Below are 21,095 nucleotides of genomic sequence, written 5' to 3'. Positions count from 1 at the left end.
TAGGCTATTCCAATCAAAACTTACTTTCATGCATCACTGCTTAAGTTTCTCCGACTGTTTTTGGGCTCTCCGTACAAAATGCATGTGGTCAAACTTTGACCAATCAGGAACTTGGGTTTGCTAATGACGTATGGATGGCGCTCCTTTTAATTCATATATCGGAATAGATCTGTGATAAAAAAATTAAAAAAAAAGATTTGCTAAATTTGCATTGCTTTAACACTGCAGAAAGCCTCTTCCAAATAGTACCAGACATGTGCTAGTAAACTCCCTGCTTGTCATGAAAGCTTGTTTAGAGAGTTTAAAATTCAAGGTGTGTCCAGATTCCAGCAGAACCAGCCCATATCATAACCCCTCCACCGCTGTGCTTAGTGCTCTATTGACCAAAGACACTGTGATTTGTTAATTGACCTGTCATGGACTTGAACGTGTGACATGCTCCATGAGGTCTGCTGGCTCTTTTTTGACCATTAAGTGTTTCTCACAAAGAACTTATTTTTGTATTGATCTGTAGGATCGCTGTTGCTGTTTCTCCTCATTTTATTGCAAAACTGTCTAAACTGATTCATGGCAGATGCGTGTACACTCACCGATCACCAGTAGTTAACCTCCTCTGACTCAACTTGCCTTTTTAACTCCAATCCAACAAGAATGACTAGATCTTTTGTGCATCTTCTCTTCAAAAGATAAAACGGATCTGTCTCCTTTTCCATTGATCGCACAAAAACGTTTCTAAACAGCAAAACCCCAGAATGAAACCCGACAACACATATACCATCATAACCTCCTGCCCACAAGTATTTTGCAGTTCAGTACTTTTCCCGGCGTCGCTGCTGTCGCCTCAGTCGGGGTAAGGAGCTTGTCTGCTTGAGCTAGATTGCTTTCTCCATGTCCAATGGATTTGTGCAGGTGTCAACACAGCGACCAGATCAATGATGACACCACATCAGCTGCCTTTGACTCTCTGCAGCTTTTCTGCGATACAGTCAGAGCTGGTGGGCAAGCGCACTGCAGAACGGAGCGCATCATTGCTGTCTCCTGCTGAGCAAAAAAAAGCCTTTTGTTTTCCGGTTAGTGGAAGCCGTTTCTGCCTCAACGACTCTTTTTTATGACATTTTCAAGCTTTGACCGCTCCATGACAGATGTCTTCATTCTCCAGCAGATACCTTCAGTCAGAAGATTCTAACTAACTTTTAGGGAGAATTAAAATACTTTAGTGGTCAGTGCTAAAACCTCCATCTTTCGCAGTCTTGCACCCCCCACCCCCTCTCCTCTCATCCTCATTTTAATAATCAGTTTTTGTGGCTGTTAGCAAAGCTGCATGGGACTAAACAATTGCTAGCATGACTCTCGCAGTGTGAAAGATGGAGCGTCTATCTCAAAAATGCAAATATGGCCTCAATTAAAACAAACCCTGCTAGTGCAGCTGATGAAAATTGCAGTGAAGATATGCACTGATATGATGGTGAGGAGATAAAAGCTAATATGAACATGAAGAGCATTCCAACTTCATGTTGGGGATAAATGAAAGAAAGACAAAAGAAGAAGAGTCTCAATTTGTGCACTCAGCAGTTGGCATTAGATAAATAAAAAAGGAAAAAACTAGAGATTGGATGTAGATAAGAGGCAGTGATTAGAACAAGAGGATCACGACAACGTGCATTAGTCTTGTTGAAATTATCTGAAGGTTAAAGCCTCACATTTTTTCGTCTTCTTTATGACCTGTCAATTCTGCATCTGTGTGACATTAATGAGGCCTGAACGCGGCTACAGGCCCGTCTAATAGGTCCGATCACCGAATCTGCTGCAGGTGTGGTTCAAATCGGATTAAGGGCATTTTCTCCGATTAGTTGTTTCCGGATCCATCCTGCTAGGATGGAAACACAGCATCTCTGCTGCTCGTGCTCGTCTGAGCTCTTATCACTGACTGGTTATCTGTCGCAGCACAGGCAGGCTCCTGTGGACAAATGTGGAAAAAGTCGAGATAGAAGGGAAAACCTGTCAGTGTGGACAGACGCTGGGTGGAATGACAAAACAAAAGCTTTCTATTCCTTATTTTTAGATTGTTTTCAGAATAAATGCTTTTGATGAGGATGAGATTTAATTTTTCACAATTTTGAAAGACAAAGCAATCTGTAAACTAATTGGAAATATGTGTTTTGCTTTTTTTTGTTGTTTTTTTTTTAAATTGTGGCCCCATTTAATTTTGAAGGTAAAAAAAGCCAATTACCAAATGAATCCATTAGCTTTGGGACATTAAATTGGTTTGAAAACCGTCTCATCGCATGCAGGCAGAAAAACCCATGAGGTAGAAAGATAGATGCGGTTTCTTCTTTCGACACCTAATGAACCCTGATTTGGTGCTGCAAAGTCTGGCTCTTTTTGAAAATAAAGAGTTAGGAAAAGATTCTTTAAAAAATAAAAAACAAGAAAGTTATTTATTTCGGAGCTCTGCACCACTTGTATTCTCATGAAAGGCATTTTCTTTGCCTTGTAAATGCAATTTTGAAAAACACATTTATGCAGTTGCAATTTAGGAAAAATGGTTACTGGAAAATTTAAATAAGCCACAAACAAAAGCTTCTATAGCTGCAGATTAAATGCAGTGTTTACTTTGACTTCAACTCCTGCAGGATTTTGGAGCTGTGAGGTCTTCAGCAGCTGCTAAAATGTGATTGAGTTCATTTATCCTCAATTCCTCTGTTTCTCTCAGGGTTGGAGGGTGAAATCGATCAGAGCTTCATTAAGCCTCAGTTGATAAGTCGGACGGGCTCTGCTCCTTTAGGTGGCACAGGTGGGGTCAGGGTGGGAACAGCAGACGTCATCTGATGTGCTGTTAAAGCTGGTCATTTTCTGAGGAAGCTTTTAAACACAGAGCATGTCCTTTTTTTTAGTTTTTATCGCTCTTTGCTGTGCGTCAAATCAAAACTGCCAATCTTTCACAATAAAAGTTTACTTAAATTAGCGCAGAACAGTTTTATTTTTGGGTTTAAGGACAGTATTCTGACTTCTCCCTGACAGTTTTAATGCAGTGAGATCTAAGATATATGGTAGAACATGTCTCCAGTCTGTCTTTGGAGATAAAAACAGACATAAAGACAGGAACCCCTGTAGCGTCTGCTGCCTCGTCATGTTCAGATGTTTCTTTGAAAAGCTTTAGACTGTGAGGTGGGATTCCCAATGTCACTATAAGAAGTGCTAGTCTTAAAAAGTGACGACGGAGTTTAAAACCAACCTTCCACATTCAAGTCTGCACACAGAGAGGGCTAAACGAGACAGGTTGAAACTTGCTAATGACTTGAAAAATATTCCTTTTTAAGAAGTTTTTTTGATTTGCATCTGTGTTTTGACTAGTATTTGGTTAGAAGTGGTGTTTCAGACTAAGCATAAAGAGTTGAATTGCAGCAGAGTCTTTATAAATCATAAAAGCCTAAATGAACAAAATATTAATGATTTTCAGCTCTTGTCCATATATGACTAAACAACAGCCTTTAGTGAACTGAGAAATCAAAAGCAAAATTTTGATTCCCACCCATAAACCTTCCTAAAAAAATCTTGAAATAAAAGGCATTAATACTGCAATAGAATTAAACAATGTTGTGGAAAATCAAGACCCGACTTGTCAAAAAAGTGGTTGTAAAAACAGCATAACATCGCAACAACAATCAACCTGTTGAAAATGGTGCATTAAAATATTATAGTTTTGCAAATGATGAAAAATATTCAAACTAACACATGTAACAGGAATAGTGTGACAGAAACTAACTCAAGATCAAAAATGTATTTACCGTTTATTTGTTGTTTCAAATAAAATAAAACTTTATTTATAAAGCCCTTTTCACGCATTTGTACCGTAAAGGGCTTTTCAAAATAAAATCAACTTTTTAACAAAGAAAAAAAAAAGAAAAAAACTCTCACAATGCCCTCAATCCCCAGAACTTCACAATATGAAACAGGGAATGGACACATAAATTGAATTAAACAGAAATATAACTTGCTAACTTTTTTGTGTCAATTTGTCTGCAATTTTTTTTTTTAATTTATCGATTTCTCTATTTGGATAAAAGTACCAAAGTACATGAAATATTTTAAAAATAGGGAAAAACTGAAAAACATTTTTTTTTCTTTCCTTTCTAAACAGTTAAATATTCCTTTTAATACGAGAACTTTTTTCTGGTTGGCTTACGTATATGATATTTTTCAGATTAAGCAATTTAAAACATCAAAATTGCTAACTTAGTACTAATAATTTAAGGATGTATCTGTTTAACTTAATTTCTGACACCCCTATTTAATCGGAGTGATCCAAACTTTTCTCAAAAATGTATTGTATTCTTTGTTCAAGTTTTTTCCCTGTACTTCATCATCATTGCAGTAGGGGCAGTAGAAGGACTTTTCCTGCTCATTTCAAAATGTCTGCCTTCATGAAATCTCAAAAACACTTTTGGAAGGAAAAAGTTTTGCTAATTTTCAAAACTTTGTGATGAGAATAACTAATCTTTTGTTATTCATTTTTAAAAAATACTATTTGCTGTATTGAAAGATTGCACAATTAGGTGATAAATAGTTGTTTTATGGTTACACCATGTTAAAAATCTATAAATTTGAGACAGTGGGTGAATAAGACACTCATATTCTTATTTTTGTATCTTTAACTAACATTGTTGTGAGCAAAACTTACCAAAATATCATGAGTGATACTAGCTAGATACATACATTTTTTTTTAAATTTTATTAATTTTAAAAAAATTTCAGAAAATGAGAATTTTCTGCCTTACAGTGTTTATTCTGACATGGGTGGAGACAAACCATTGTTTGAACTGATTGGCTTTTTACACAATATTAACACTTAAATAGGTCGTCTTCCAACAACCAACGTCAGAAAAGTCCAAATATTTAAGTGTGACAGATAGAGTCGTAGACCTGCGCACTCCTCCTTTGATGGCATTCCCATTGCTGATATTTCCACTGGCAATTTTTGGCCACCCTTGCCAATAAAAGTGAATTCAATTTAACTTATCCTATAGCAGTTCTTATCATTTGCATAATCTGTCTGACAGCAGCCACTTGACTGGCTGAGGCTAATACATGATGCACTGCAGGGGTATGAAACTCCCGGGGACATGGCTTTTCCCCATGGATACAAAGATGACACGATTTGTCCGGCAGCAGCCCGAAGACGCACAGCGCCAACGCTAACATTTAGAGTAGATGGTCGCCTGTAATTTGAAGCAACTTTGCCCTCCTCAACAAAAACCCTGGCATGAAAGCAGAAAGGAAATGGACTTTAACGAAGAGCCAGATGCAGCTCTATTTTTAGAGGCATCTCTCCATCTTATAAAAAAAAACGAGTGCTTTTACCTGGTTCCTTCCAAAACAAATACATTACTGAGCTTGCATTAGAGTTAACCAAAGCCTTGAAAGTGTTTTGCGGAGAAATGGCCCTCCCATGAATCAGCGAGGATGCAATCAGAACAAAAGTGGCGCTGCTCTCATGCACTTGGTTTTGTTCTCCAAGTGCATCATCTCTTGTTTAGCCCAGAAACGTCTGGTTCCACCAGTTTATAGTCTTTCAAAGACACGGTGAAAAGTCAGGAAAAGGATTCAAAGGAACAATTTTTTTTGTTGAGCTGGTTTCAGATTCGGTCTAATTTTGCCTCGTTTACGCACTTTTTGTGCACGAGAAACTAAATACAAAAATTCTACTTTCTTTTCGTGTTCAGGAAAGTGAATTCATAAAACAAAATTAGCATCAGCAGCTTTAATAAAAGGGTGGAGAGGGCACCAGGGTATCATGGATTTGAGTGGTGAAAAAGAAAAACCCTTTGCTTGGTTATGACAAAGCTCTGACGCACTCTGCCTCATCCATTAGTTGTCTGCGTGAAGCTGAAAAGCACAAAAGAGTCTGCTAAAGCGTAGATAACCCAGGGGTCCCTATGTGTCTGTCTCGTTTTTATTTTTTTTGCATGTATTTTCCTGGTCTTGATGCGGCGTCCTCCTCTTAAAAGACTGTCTTTTTCCATTCACGTCCTAATGTTGTTCTTCATTGTCACACTTTGAAATATGGCAGAGACCTTTTATCTCCTGCAACATATTAGACGACATCCCAGCTTCTTCCACTGACGACATTGAGCGTTCTTCATTAAGCTTCCACCAGAACCGCAGACAGATAGTGTAAAGATGTGGTCACTCTGGAGGGGGCAATGATTAAAATGTCCCCTCTCTCCCCAATAGCATCGCCATAGATTTATGTTCATCAACTTAATTGATTAATCTTCATATTTTGAAATCCATGAGTACTTTACGATTTTACACTCTATAATTGCCAGTGGGAGGTGCATTGATCTGTGAAAATGGCCAATAAAAAGCAGCCTACTGTGTGAGGTAAAACAGCGGACTGCAAGGAAGCGAAAATGGGCTGAGAGATGTCTGCTTGCTCCAAAAGACACTTAGACAATTTATTGTTTGTGTCAGAAATCAGGAAACTGGTTATGACGCATGGTTAAGACCTCCGCGTCAAGAACTGATTTTGGGTGTCTTCGTTTTTTGACGTGCTGGCTGTTCCCATTTAGCCAGATCTCCCCGACTTCCACCAGCAAACTGGTGGCCCGGCACTCTTTCACTGCTCGATACCTTTCTGCCTTTCAGCCGCGGTGTCTGAGGGGTTACCGGGGCTTTTATCTCATAATGTGTCTCTTTCTGTGTCTCTGTGATTGAGTTTGAAGGCTGCCCCGCTTTAACCCAAGAGGATGAAAAATAGGGGACCTTTTTTTTTATTATTGTCTCGACAATAATAAGCAAAACATCACAATTCAGGAGACCCAAGCAGGCTGCTCCCGCTCCCTGCAGCGGTTGTCTGTCTGCGGGCATATTGAGCGAGTGAGTTCCGCTGGTCCGGGAGGTTGGTTGCAGCCAGAGGACCGCCATGCTTTGACAGGACAAAAACACTCGTATTGGGATTAGTATTTTACCCGCTGATCAGGTCATTGAAAACGTCATGTGCCAGAAGTTGAGTTCCTGATTGGCTGATGCGATGCAGCGACCTGCCAATCTTCTGTGTTCTGCTGTGAAATGCAGCCAGACATTCGAGTACTGCTCGCTCTCGGGCTTGCCCACTATAGCAGGAAAGGCAGAATGATTGGCTAGAACAGTGTTCCTCACTCCAGGTCCTCGAGAGCCGCCACCCTGCCTGCTTTCCAGATCTCCAAGTCCTGCCAGCTGCTGATTCGTTCAGTCAGATGTCTCCACATTCTGATTGAATGAACACACCTGGTGCAGGTAATCAACAGCAAGCAGTACACAAAGAGCTGGAAAACAGGCAGGGTGGCGGCTCTCGAGGACCTGGAATGAGTAACACTGGGCTAGAACTTCAAGTACTGAACAGAGTAGAACTTATTGACATGTCCAGACAAAAAGACCTTTAATCAAACTAAGTACCGAAATGCGGAACCAATTGCAGCAGCTTCTTTTGGATTCGGTAGAATTGCATAAATCATGAATTTCGAAGCCCAACCCTATCCATATGTCCCTGATTGGTCAAAGTTTGACCTAGTTTGACTTTCAACGCCTGTTCAAGGGCCACGTGTTTAGTATGTAGAGCCTGAAAAAGGTCATAGAAACCTGAGTTACCATGCAGGAACATGACAGTTTGAAAAGCGGAAGCCCTAAGCAAACTTACTTCCAATGACAACTCTGTGTAAATCCTCGTAAACATTTAGGGCTTACACAAGTTTCTATGATCGTGTTGAAAGTTAAATTAGGTCGAGCTTTGAACAATCATGGACTCGAATTTGGTTGTGACATATGTCAGAAATTATTAAATGTGCCCAGACAGAATTATATGGCACCAAGTCCTGGAGTGAGATTTGCACGACTTCAACATTTTGCACCAAGCCTCTTCCAACTGAAGATAGTGAACATGCTGTAGTAAACAACAGAAGAACTGCTTGTCCAGACACCATGGTCTAAGCATGCCTTCAAGAATTCGCCTTTAGAGCGTTTTTGAACTTGTCTCTTATGCTCCTTTGCTGAAAAGCTTAAGAGGGTTTGTGCAACTGAAAAGCTCAGAGATGAAGGTGAGGGGGCTCAGCATGAAGGGTTTTAAAAGTAAATACTAACATTTTCAAGTGAACCTGGAGTTACTCTTTGGCTTTTGTGGCTTAAAAGACAAGCAGCAGAGGTGTGACACTCATAAAAAGACCATTGCCGTTTGAGTAGTCGTGAAATGGAAGCCTAATCAATTTCTTTAAGTTCTCCTTTAGATCAGAGACCTCAAATTGGAGATGCTTCTCATCTGGAAGCAATAGCTTCTGGGTTACATTTCGACATGGTGACCTTTCTGATAAAAATAGGACACAAAGATCACACGGTTGGACTGGAAAAATAACAGGATTTTTAGCTTCTTTTTTTTTATATGAAACCTTTATTGACAAGTGTTCATCACAATCTCTGCACTTTGGTTGACTTTAATATTTGAAGTTGTATTGTTCATTTAAGCTTCTTTTAACTTGGTTTTAAGGGTTTTTAGGCCAGCATGAGGCTTATAATGTCCATACTGTATGTTAACCTTGGAATAAAAATATTTTATTTTTGATTACTTAAGAATGGAATCATTTTTGGACAATGCCACACTTACTTAAAAAAAGTGACTTTTATCAGATGTAGACACAGCTGCAACCCTCACACTTCTATGGAAGGAGGAGAGATAACTTGGTAGCATTTGTCACCGTGCATTATAACAAACTATTGGTGGTATCTGGGAGGTTTCAAGGCCACAGCGGATTTAATCTCACACACAAGCTGCCCTTAAAACAAGGATGTGTTTTTTATTTTTCCTAATGAATAAAAAAATCATTAATGAACTAACGGTAATCAATAAACGTTTTTTTCTTGAAATATAACTCATGTCATTTCCAGCTGCAGATGGATAGAAAATGAGTGACAATTTCAACAGCATATTGATAGCTAACAAATGAAAACTTGTTTGGCCATAAATTCATCCCTCTTTTTCAGATTTCAAACAACTAACAAATACTCCAAGCAAAACTTTTTCACATTTTTTTCATAAATTGAAAGTTCAGAAATTTTTCAATTAATAAAAACTTTAAAAAAAAAGCTTTTAAAGCTTTACAAGGATGTATTAGGCATCTTTATGGATGCATTTCATGCTCAGCTAAAAGCATAAATGACAATATTTCCAAATGAAGCTCTGCGCACGTAAAGGCAAACAAATGGGTTCCTCTTGTCTAATTACAAAAACCTGAATATTGCCCGGCTTTTTCCCATTCACGGAGGTTTGGAGAGGCTGCCAATGTTGATTCGCCTTAATAGACTCTGGAAGAATAGTATAAATGCGTAAAAAGCCGTTTCTTTGTAATCCAGAGGCACATCCAGCACCCACACCACCGCTCACGCCACGCTGCTTCACTCATTTGTTCGACTTAGAAAGGCCCACTTAGAGGAGAACATGGCGATATCAAATGGTCTTAGTCAGCGGGGTGATAAATGATCTTTGCACAAGACAGTTCAGCCAGGCAAAACAAACAGCTCCTCTAATGATTTCTCATAAAGATGTTTATAAATGTGTCCGAAATCACGCATGACGCGCTCTGCTGGCCGCCACCGTTTGTTTTCTCGCACTTCTCATGGCGTCCACAAATAACTCTCACAGTTCCTATTTGAAAGATTTTCGCCACTAGCGACAACCGTTTAACCGCTTACAAGTGTGACCTCCAGAATGGGTCAAAAAGTCAAAAAGGAGGCTTTCGAATTGCAGCTTTGGTGTCAATTTATTTTCTTTCTCTTTGTTTGGACAATTCTAAATGTCCTTTTTTATTTTTTATTGAAGAGAGCCAAATGGAGAGCCTTTACAACCAAATGAAAGAAACAGAGGAGGATGTTTAGAGACAAAAATATCCGAATATTGCTAGAAATTATCTTGAATAAACCTCTTTTCTAAATAAACTAGCAGGAGAATTTAGATAATTTTCCATTAATTGTCTAATGCTAGGGTCACAGATACAATCGCCACCATGCAATGGGGAGCCATCGGCAGGATCTTCAAGACTTTATACCGCCTCCTGAGTTTCTTTTTTAAATTGTTGGCGTGGTCATGAATACCCGGGTCGCTGTCAGGACACATTTACACATCGTCCAGTCGGAGCTCCCATCGGATGGTGCTTCCGGCTGCCACCGACCTGTGGCCCCCCAACTGTTGCCTGATTTTGTAATGGCATTATCCCCACCTGTCGCTGGACTGCCACCTCGTGACCTCAAACTGCCACAGACCGATGTCAACTTTCAGAGAACTTTTTCTTAAAACCTCCCCAACCACCGTGCAACGACTAAAAATTCGACTGCCGCCTCCCGTGCAGCCATCTACCGAATTTGCTGAAAAACTTGCATTTAGATCACATTTTAGGGTCCAGAGTTTGATATGGTCAAGTCTTAATTTTTTCAGATGCATCACCGTTCCTGAAACCATTTACCTAAACTTGTTGGCGTTGGTTACTTCTATTCTTGAAGCACAAGCTTCTTGGCTAGCACCAAACTCAATAATGAAGATGATTTAAATTCCAAAAGAAAGAATAAAACATTTTTAGAAGAAATAGAAACAAATTCTTTCCCTTTTATTATACAGAGCAGAATGATAGGATTTCTTGACTAAACCACAGGTATTAGAACTTCATGTCCTTGTGGTGCCATGTTTACAGTCAAGAAATGTTCCAACTTTTACCTTTATCTTTGGTTATGCACGTTGGTCTTTTGTGACCCAAACTGGCCTTTTTAAAGCAAACTACCTTTGCCGAAAACACGGCTGATTGTTCACCCTTCCCCAATGGTGCTTTTGCAGTGTTCCAGTACAGTAGGTCTATTCCTTCTGCCAATCCAAAGACATGTTTCATCTTACCAACATGCAACTACTGCATTCATGTTTCTTTATTAATGTTAAGTCTAGCAGATGCTCAAATTCTAGACCTCTTGGTTGTTCTTGTCACAGCCTGAATGGTCCAAGTATCCTTTGTCACCCTCTACTTGCGCACAAATGTTGCTTTGAAGACCAGAAAACGGTGCAGGGACATCCAGAGGAATTATTTTATACTCAGACCACAAAGAGCGACTGAATGGGCTGTACTTGGGGGTCAAATGAGCTATAGCTTGAATAAATGAGGTAACATTATTTTAAGGAGAGCAAAAGTTTGGTTTATTCTGAGTAGTAACTCACGCTACTGAATGAAAGACGACTTTGGTGGTGGAAACTATGGTTGGTAACCACATGAATATGAAGTAATGTTCCAAACAGGAAGTACCCCTTGGCTCCAAGAAGCCAAAATCCCATACAGTTCTATTGAGAAATAAAAGTATGACACATTCCCTTGAGTCACTTTCAAGTGGAAGGGGTGTGGCCTTCCACCAAGCTCACTCCTGATTGAACCATAGAAATGATGACTCAGACAGACTCGGACCAATCATAGCTTAGTGATGATTCCTTGTTCCAACACGAGTGTATTGTGAAAAAATTGCTCCTGAGTTTTGTTGAAGTCAGAAGTCAGGGATTTATTAAGGGTCACATCACACACTTCGTTTAGTTTTTATTTACAGCCCAAGGATAAATACATTCTTTCAGGACGTTTTTTTGTATCAAAATGTACCAGTAGTGGTTATAGTTTGGGTTTTATTGATAATTTGTCCAGAATGGAAGGATTAACACAAACAAGATTGCTTTCTTCACAAATCAGGGCATCTTTGTATCCATCTATATATGTTTCTGCTCTGGGCACACTGTCTAAGAAAGCAATATGTGAGCCTGGTTTTCCTTTGTCACCTTTGTGTTATTAGCGGATATTCGGGCGGGTGAGTGACAGAACTGATGTGTCCCGGAGATTGAAGGTCAAGTAACAAATGCTGTGCACCTGGTTCATAAAATTATGTCTGAGATAGCAGAAGTCTTTCCTTCAGTCTGTTCTCCTCCAACAAACATCTGCATCCAGAACTCTAATCTAGCATCTAAATTCGGAAACCTCATTTTGTTTTAAAACCCTGTTCTGCTATTAAGGCTTTTACCACCTGGAGAAAAATGGTGGTGCTTGTTGCCGCCGCGGGGTTTGACCCATGTTGGGCTTTTAAGGTAATCTCTACAGTATAGAGTTGAACAAATCTCCAGCCTCCGCTTTTACAAAGAAACCAATCAGCGAAGCGACCCTCCAGCCTGCAGAGGATGATTCCTATCCTCTGGAAAATACCTGTTTGCTCATTTATTGCCTCTGGTTGTGCTCTCCACCCACTCTGTACATGTCCTGGCTGAACACTTTTCCACTTCCAACACCGTGACTGACCACACAAAAACCACTTAATCATCTCTATAAATTTGGACTGATGCAGTTTTGTGTTGTCGCTCTGTCTGCTCTGTAGGCTGCAGCCACGGACTACAGGTAGAACATCCCAAGACTCTCCGGCTGGTGAATCCCTGTGCTGAGACCTGCTGGGCTCCGGTTTGTACTTATTCGTCCAGGTGTGCTGAGCGATGAAGATCCCTCTGTGGTGCCTGGTGGTTCTGCTGGCGTGCGTCTTCAGCCCTGGACATTGTGACTGTCAGGGGGAGTGTGTGGCCTGTGGTCTGCTCCTGCGGCAGCAGCAGCTGCAGCAAGCCTTCAATACCATAGTAAGTGCTTTAAGTCATTTAGCTCCCATTTTAAATGGGGGTTGGTCTTCTCTATGTCTTTGCAATAAAATAAAAAAAAGGTTATTTTCGAAGAAACATTGAAATAAAACTCAAAATGCTCTTATGTAGTGAAGCTTTTTCTAGTTTTTTTTCTGAGTTAGCTTTCAGTCTAATATAAAAAAAAAACATTTTTTTAGAATAGATTATCATAAAAACATTTAAGACATTCTTAATTTTATTTTGAAAAATTCAACATGCTCTTAGATAATAAACATTTTTTTTGTTTGTTTTTTGTGTCTACAAGTCACTGTGTCTACAGCCACTAAAATAAAAAAAAAGTTTTTTGTTTTTTTTAACCAAGCAATTTTATTTGGATAAGCTCAACATGCTCTTGTGCAGTAAAGCTTTTTTTTTAGCTTAAAAGTTGGCTTTCAGTCACAAAAATTAAAAAAGTAAAATGAAACATTAAAAATATAAAGCATTCCTAGCTTTATTTTTTAAAGCCTTTTTTTTTGTTTTTTGTGTGTACAAGTTAGCTTTCAGTCACCAAAATAAAAAAGTTTTTTTTAACTATGCAATTTTATTAGCTAACTCAACATGCTCTTGTGCAATAAGATTTTTTTTTTTTAGCTTAAAAGTTGTCTTTCAGTCACTAAAATGAGAAAAATGAACTTTTTCAGAAGAAATAAATAAAAAAGTGAAAGAATTCTTAATTATTTTTTGAAAAAAAATCAACATACTCTCAGGTACTAAAGCTTTTTTATAGATGTCTGTGTCTACAAGTTAGCTTTTAGTCACTTAAACTAGAAAATAACTTTTTTGGAAGAAATATAAAAATATGCATTAAATACATTCTTTATTTTAGTCTGAAAAATTCAACATAAGCTGTAAGTAAAAATTACCCAAAAATATTTGGTTAATTGACTAAAACTGGGTGTTATATATTATTTTAAAGGAAAATGAACTAAATTGAGCTTTTAGTGATTCATTTCACACAAACATAATGCTACGGGGCTTAAATTACACAAACATGCTGCACAATAAGAATGATTATGGCAGGGGTTAACATGTAGAATAATAAGCTTTAAAGTAAACTATATAAAAAGTCAAATTTAAAAAATAAATATTTTTTTATTTGATGACAATAAACAATCATAAAGTTCCTTTTGAAAATGAGTGCTTTATATTTTCTGAAATAAAGAATACAAATTCAAAACCAACATACAGGTGATGCTCTTATAATTTATTTATTTTTTCACATTTAACCATAGATGTGCAAAATTGTTTATTTATATATTTTTCTTCATTATAAGCAAATCATGAGTCAAAAAATATGAAGCTTTTTTGTTCTACATCTGTACCATTGTAGATAACTGTGTGATCTCAGTTGGATATGAAAGTAATTCACCTCCAATTGATTTATTTGTTGAACTTTGTGTGAATTCTATTGAAACACTGAATGTTTGTGAGGCTCATTCTGTGCTCCACTGCTCCTCTGAGAACTTCAGATAAATTCAAATATTTGCAATCAGTTACAACCCATTTCTGTTTCAGTTTTAATAGACTTTTCATTGGAAGTGGCTGTTTAAATGCGTTCAAGGGCGGTGTGGGTTAATTGTTGGCTCTTATTTGTCTCTTAGACGTATAAGTAGTGATCTGTTTCAGTTTGGCCCTGTAATGAACTGTCCAGTGTTCACCTCCACCTTTACCCAACAGTTATTGGGACAGGCTCCAGCAACCCTATGACTCCTAGCAAATATAGGGGGTTTAGAGGATGAGAAAATGAAAGGAAGATAAATCACAATGCATAATCACAAAAGGATCTGATCGCGGTGCAAAATCTTTGTAAACTATTCAGACCTTGTTACCCTTAATTTCCTTGTTAAAATTAATGTTTTTGCATGGTGTGCCTGAAGGGGAAATAACTTGATGCAAAAGTGTTTTTAAGATCACAATTAAAAGCAAAATAAATACCTAACAAGCATTTTAGAAATCAAGACAAAATTAAAGGAACCAAAACCAAACCAAAAATGAAATGAAATAAAATTGAAAGGTTTCAGAAAGTAAAACACAATAAGAAACAGTAGATTCTATGACACATTGCTAATTGGATGAGGACTCTTTTTTATCATCTAATGTATCACTTAATTCCAAATAACCGTCAGTTGAATTGATGTACAAACGTCATCATCCGATCAACAATGTCCTATAATTCGCATTTTTTACAGTAAGTTTTTGTGTGAGACGATTGGTTTGTGTGCACTTCAGGGCCACCGTAGTTTTCCTATCAGACAGTATTGATTGGTTCATTGCTCCACATTTCAGGCATTCCTGAGCTTAGATGTGACTTGTATGGAAGGTTTCTGTCTGTCACAGCAAAATAATAAAGAAACACACTAAAAATAGATTTTAAACACTAATAATCTCTTGTTGTTTTCCTATCAGAATTTATGTTTTTTCTTTGTCCAACAAACCTACAATATTTCTCAAAATCATGCTCAGAAATCACCCCCTTTTATATAATGGGACAATTGTGCAAATCTTTGTATTATTATGTTGGTACAGGGTTGCACGGAGTGTCTGCGTATGCATGAATCAACAGCAACAGGGCTGTGCTTCGTGACCAACATGCATCCTTTTCTACTCAAACCAAACTTGCACACAGTCTCATTTCCAAGCAGTCCAAGACACATCAGCGGGCAAAAAATAGTCCGTGGGCGTCCATGAATAGCAGCAGAACGGCTAATTTAGCTGATAATGATGCAGGGAAAGACAGCTGGGACCTTTTTGGGAGTTGTAATGGAACTCTGTAATTGACTGCTCCTCAGTATCACCAGCTCGGGCCTGCAGTGGTGACTGACACATTTTATCAGCTGTTCATTGTGTTAGCCGCCTTCCCATTGAGCCCCAGATGGAACCCACTGAGCAATTCCATTGTTTGCCACTCCAGACGGTGTGAGGCCGCTGTTGTTTGTTAGAATGTCAGGACCCATTGATTTATTAATGCACACACCTCCACACTGAAGCGTGCATCCGAGCACCGGCAGACGCTGTACACACACCGCTCCATTCATTACATAACGTTGCTGCAAGTTAAATGCCAGCTTTTGTTTACATTTGTTCCAATTATCCTGGATGAGACTCTTAATTATACAGTCTGAGCAGCTTCTACATGCTGACTTTAGCAGCTCTGAGCTGTTTGGCCTTCTGCACAAATGTGGGAGCTTGATTTCTTCATTTGAACCTCTGGTGTTAGCAATTTCCTGCACTAATTTCATAAAAATAAATATATTTTTAGAAGAAAAATAAAGGAAACTTTTTGTTGTATAATCAGAATCATGGCTGTCTAGAGATATTGTAGTTAGTTGAAGGTTTGTGAATAAAATATGAAGCCAAAAAAACCCAGACCCAGGAATTGTTTTTGTTTCATTTTTCACACTGAAATGGTTCCAACAATTTCCATGACATCAGTAAAACAAAACACAGCTTTTAAATTATTTCATTTAGCTAGAGGGGGAAAACGTGCTTGCCCTATAAAATATTTACCTCCGCTTGCTAAGTTATAAATTAAAAACAAGGTTTGGAGGACTGACTTTTGTTTCAAACACAACTTTTCTGTAGATACAGGCTGATACAGCGAGGGGGAAAAGCTTAAAGTTGCTTTTTAAACAAACATAAAAGAAAGTCTTTTAAATGTGAAGGTCTGGAGAGGTTTTTAGTGGACCAGAATGAAACCCAGAAGCCACACTGGAGAAAAGGTTCTTCTCTCAACAAGTTAAAAAATATAGAAAACAAGATGTTTTTCCCATGTTATAAGTGAAAAAATCTGCCAATGGAGCTAATAAGATTTTACGAAACCTTGGCTTTGTAAAATCATAACATTTCAAAAATAATAATTTGTTTCCTCAAACTAATCATTTCAGCCAGTTAAATGCAAACTTGTGTGCATAAAATGCTAATTTCTTCTTGAAAAAGACTAATTTAAGTGCGTAAAATACTTTTTGAGCACACAATATGTTAATCTGTGTGCACGTAATGCTAATTTGTGTGTACAAGATCTGAATTTGTGCACAAAAAATGCTAAGTTGTGTGCTGAAAAATTATTATTTGATGCCACAAAATACCAATCTGTGTACACAAAATGCTGTGTTGCACAAAAATTCTAATTTGTGCACAAAAAAAAATGCCAATTTGTGAGCTGAAAATGCTCATTTGATGCCAGAAAATACGTATTTATGTGTGAAAAATCTTAATTTGTGCACAAAAATTGCTATTGTGTGAGAAGAAAATCACAAAATGCTGAGCTATGTGCAGAAAAAAAAGTTAATTTGTGCACACAATTAGCATAATTAGCAATTAGCTAATTTGTATGCAAGAAAGGCTAATTTGTGTCAACAAAAGGCTAATTTGAATGCACAAAATACTAACTTATCACTGGTTTGCTGATTTCAACCCAGCTATCAGTTTGTCACAGGACCACACAAACACACAAGAGCAATTTGTAGACAGCAGTTAACATATGAAACATGAACTGTGACCTTCAACAGTTCAAGCAGGAGAAAATATTTCTACTGAAATGTACCTAGGGTTAAAGGTCACAGAAACTTACATTAAAACCATAATCCAACATATTTCTATGTAGATTTTTTAGCTTTTCATATAATAAAATAGAAAAAAATGATCATGGAGCATGGTGGTGGTAGTGATACACAAACCCTCCTTTCATCAATCTGTGAAACTGCCTTCACCTTATAGGATTTCCACCAGCCTTTTATTCCCTCTAATACATAAACGCATGCACAACCATCTCATAAAGTCCTTTAGATTGCTGAATTGATCTGACGTGGAGGATTCCCTGGTGTGCTCATTTCATTTAGGATGGATAATTAATTTCCGCTGATATATTCACGACGGAACTCCCTCTGCCCTGGTTCCTTTGATGTGAGCAGGTTTTCCCCGATAACAGAGCCGTTTATCTCGTTGGAGCGCGATTCTACGACTACAGTAAATGGGATTTGCTGCAAAGCTTGAAGTGAAATTTAACTCGGAGAGCTTGAAGAACAGAGAGGAGGGCAGGGATAACAGTGCACAAATCTCTAACCCATTTTCAGACAAACTTGTAGAAATAACAGAATTTTAGACTATTCTTGCAAGTTTTAATGGGTTTAATAGAAATTGGAATTCATAATGAGGATTTTTTTTTCTTTATTCTTGTCTCAAAGGTACTTTTTTATATACAAAAATGGGTTTTATTGAAATCAAAAGTGCACTTCAGAGGCTGCCACAAGTCTTTCTCCTTTCATTGGTACAGTTTTGATCCATCAGGAGACTTGGGGCATAAAGTCAGCTGTCAAAGTGTTGATAACAAGAAGAAAAAGTCATTAAAACAAGGACAACTTCACTCCCAGCAAAAGGAAAATAATTTCCAAGACATTATAATTTTAAGAGCAAAATCATCACCTTGGGTCTCAGGAAGTCAGTTATCGGCAAATGACATCAATTACCTGCTGTCCTTCACACTGCTTTGTAATGTCTTCCAATTTAGTGCTGACAATCAATCGGCAGTCGCAGATGTCACATTTGTCAAATGATGGACATCTCATATCGCCGTACAACTCTCCCTACCCGCTGAACGCAGCAGGAACAAGACCCATTAACTCTTATGACACAAAATCCGTCTGAGTTAAAAGACTGTTTCCTGTCCTGAGCTGCGGCTCTGCCATGTTGTCATGCTGTCTGTCTTTAGCATCGCTTCAGTGTTTTTTTCCTCCTATGAAATTACAAATGTTATCAACTTGAGCTGCAAAATGAGCCTTTTTATTACAGTTTATTGATAGAAAAAAATTAAACACAATTGTATTATTGTTTATTAGACTAAAGCTTTAAAAAGTTACCAAGTTTGGAACATTTAGACACAAGTCTTGGTTTAATTTCCAACAAATTAATGCTTTTCTATCATTAATCTCCCTTAATGCTGCATGTCAGCCAGAAAAGGACTTTTAAAAGTCTTTGGTAGAACTTGACTGTGGATTTGAACTCACTACCCACCAATCTCAGGGACAGACACTCTACCACAAGTCCGCTGAGATAGTTAAACCTTTTTTCTCCTTAACACAGGGTTAGTATCATGGACTATGCAGTATAGAGAATATTTTATTGATTTAAACTTTTCTTCCAAGAATGTCAATTTATAAAATCAGGGGATCAATCTTAATGTATTGGCTTTATTAATTTGTTTTGTACCATATAATAATTTGTGCTTATAAAATGCTTTTTTTTTCAAAAAATGCTCATCTTTGCCCCAAAAATGCTAATCTGTGCACACAAAAGAGAAATTTGTGTACATAAAATACTAATTGGTGCACACAAAATGCTAACTGGTGCACAAAAAAATACTAATCTGTGGACAAAAATGCTCATTTTTGCACACAAAATGATAACTGGTGCATGCAAAATGCTGAACTATGCACATAAATTGCTATTTGGTGCAAATAATATGCTAATTTTTGCCGACAAAATGATAACCTGTGCACACAAAATGCTAATTTATGTACTCAAAATGCTAATCTGTGCTCACAACTTGTGAATTTGTTCACAAAATACTATTCTCTGCTGATAAAGTGCTAATTGGGGAATTCAAAATTCTAATTTGTGCACATTAAATGCTAATCTTTGCCCACAAAATGGTTTGTATTTGGACTCAAATTACACAAATATGTACTCACAAAATACTAGTTTTTGTGCACGTAATACTATTGTGTGCCCACAAAATATTGATTTTTAATTTAGGGAACGTTTTTTTTCATTTTTATGTTCATAGTTGCCATCCTAAAAGGCACTTTGATTTGTTTACTGAAGGCATTAATTATATTAAATTAATCACAAACTTTCCACATAGAAGAGCTTCTGGACCTGATTTTAAATACAGTTTCTGCACTTTTTTCTCCAGTCTTTTGTTGTCCTTGAAACGTGCACTTTTACCACTCAGCTGTTTCTTTGTCCCCTGCAGGTCTGTCTGCTGGAGTGTGAAGGTCATGCTTCCTCCTCCCTCACATGGGAAGTGTGTAAACGTGCCGTGAAGCACCAGGAAACACTTCAAGAGGGAGGCGCTTTTTTGAAGAGGGGAGGGGAGCAGCTGGAGCTGACCTCCGAAGACCTGAACTCTGACAGTGGGCTGCTGCAGCCCACAGACCGCTTCCAGGATCAGGATCCGGATGAGGCGGACCTGCGCAGCGTCCAGTATGACTCATCCCTGCTGGAGTCCTCGGAGGAGGGGGAGAGCCTGGATCCCCGCCTGGAGGGCAAAGAGGAGACGCAGAGGGATGAGAGGGATGTGACGAGCCAATCAGAGATGGATGAAGATAACGACAGTTTACAGGTCGTCTCCTTATCTAAACGCTTCGGCGGCTTTCAGAGGGGGCGCCACGGATACAGGAAGTTGATCGGGTCCCCCATGAGGCCTCTACAAAAGCGCTACGGGGGCTTCATAGGCGTCCGGAAGTCTGCCCGCAAATGGAACAGCCAGAAGCGGGTGAACCAGCTGCTGAGGCAATACCTGGGCATGAGGAGCAACCGCAGTGGCAGGTTCAACGCCTCCATGAATCGAGCGTGGAGGCAAAACAAACTCTAAGTCTGTTTGCTGTCGTCCCTTGTTCCTCCCCGGTACCTCAACCTGCCGACCATTTAATTTTTCAGCAGCACCTTTGCATTGGACCTGTGACGTCAGCATCGTGATCAGAACAGACTCCATCTCTCTGCACCTCTCTCTGTGTCTCTGAGTAACTAAAATGTTTTGACCGTGATGTCCCTCTTCTTAAACATGCCATACTGTGAAATAAAAGAATTAGAGAAGTGCAAATGGAATATATTTTTGTGTGTCAGTATAATAAAAGGGGCCAGTCTGAGTTTGGACAATTGGTTGGCTGATGTTTTCCCAGATTGACTTCTTGTTGAAGGCTCTTTCCTGCGCTGATGGGATGAGTGTTTTTCCACTTTGAGGGATGGATGGACGGGAATGCCCAAGTGCACAGATTTATAATCTATGGAGCCCTGGACATGACATTCAAAAACAAGAAAAAAAGTTATTAACTCAAATTATTGGGAATCTGTGGCCACAAACTTGCATTTTCTGCACAAATGACATACACCACAAATCAGTATTTTATGCAAAGAAATATGTATTGTATGTGCACTAATTGGCATTTTACTTGCATTTTGTGGTCACAAATTAGTATCTGTGCACATACATTTTTGTGTGCACAAATACGTATTTTGTGAGGGAAAATTTGTCTTATGTAGGCACAATCTAGCATTTTGTAAGCAAAAAAACAGTATTTTGTGGGCACAGCTTAACATTCTGTGTTCACAAAGTAGTATTTTGTGAACACAAGTTAGCATTTGTGTGCAGAAAATAGCATTTTGGATGCACAAATGA

General features: G+C 38.4%; 1 protein-coding gene across 1 annotated transcript in view; it reads left to right on the top strand.

The window, feature by feature from the left end:
- pnocb (prepronociceptin b) overlaps nt 1-20,565 on the top strand; it is a 22,852-nt gene extending 2,287 nt beyond the window's left edge. The window contains exons 2-3 of the mRNA XM_024291441.2: nt 12,412-12,661; nt 19,671-20,565. Of these exons, the coding sequence (XP_024147209.1) occupies nt 12,524-12,661; nt 19,671-20,291 (759 nt within the window). The 5' untranslated portion in view covers nt 12,412-12,523 and the 3' untranslated portion in view covers nt 20,292-20,565. The remainder of the gene's footprint in view (nt 1-12,411; nt 12,662-19,670) is intronic.
- The last annotated feature ends 530 nt before the right edge of the window (nt 20,566-21,095 follow it).

The sequence above is a fragment of the Oryzias melastigma genome, linkage group LG24, assembly GCF_002922805.2.
Source record: "Oryzias melastigma strain HK-1 linkage group LG24, ASM292280v2, whole genome shotgun sequence".
Lineage (NCBI taxonomy): Eukaryota > Metazoa > Chordata > Actinopteri > Beloniformes > Adrianichthyidae > Oryzias > Oryzias melastigma.
Note: the sequence above shows the minus strand (reverse complement) of the source record. Positions and strands in the feature narration are given on the sequence as shown.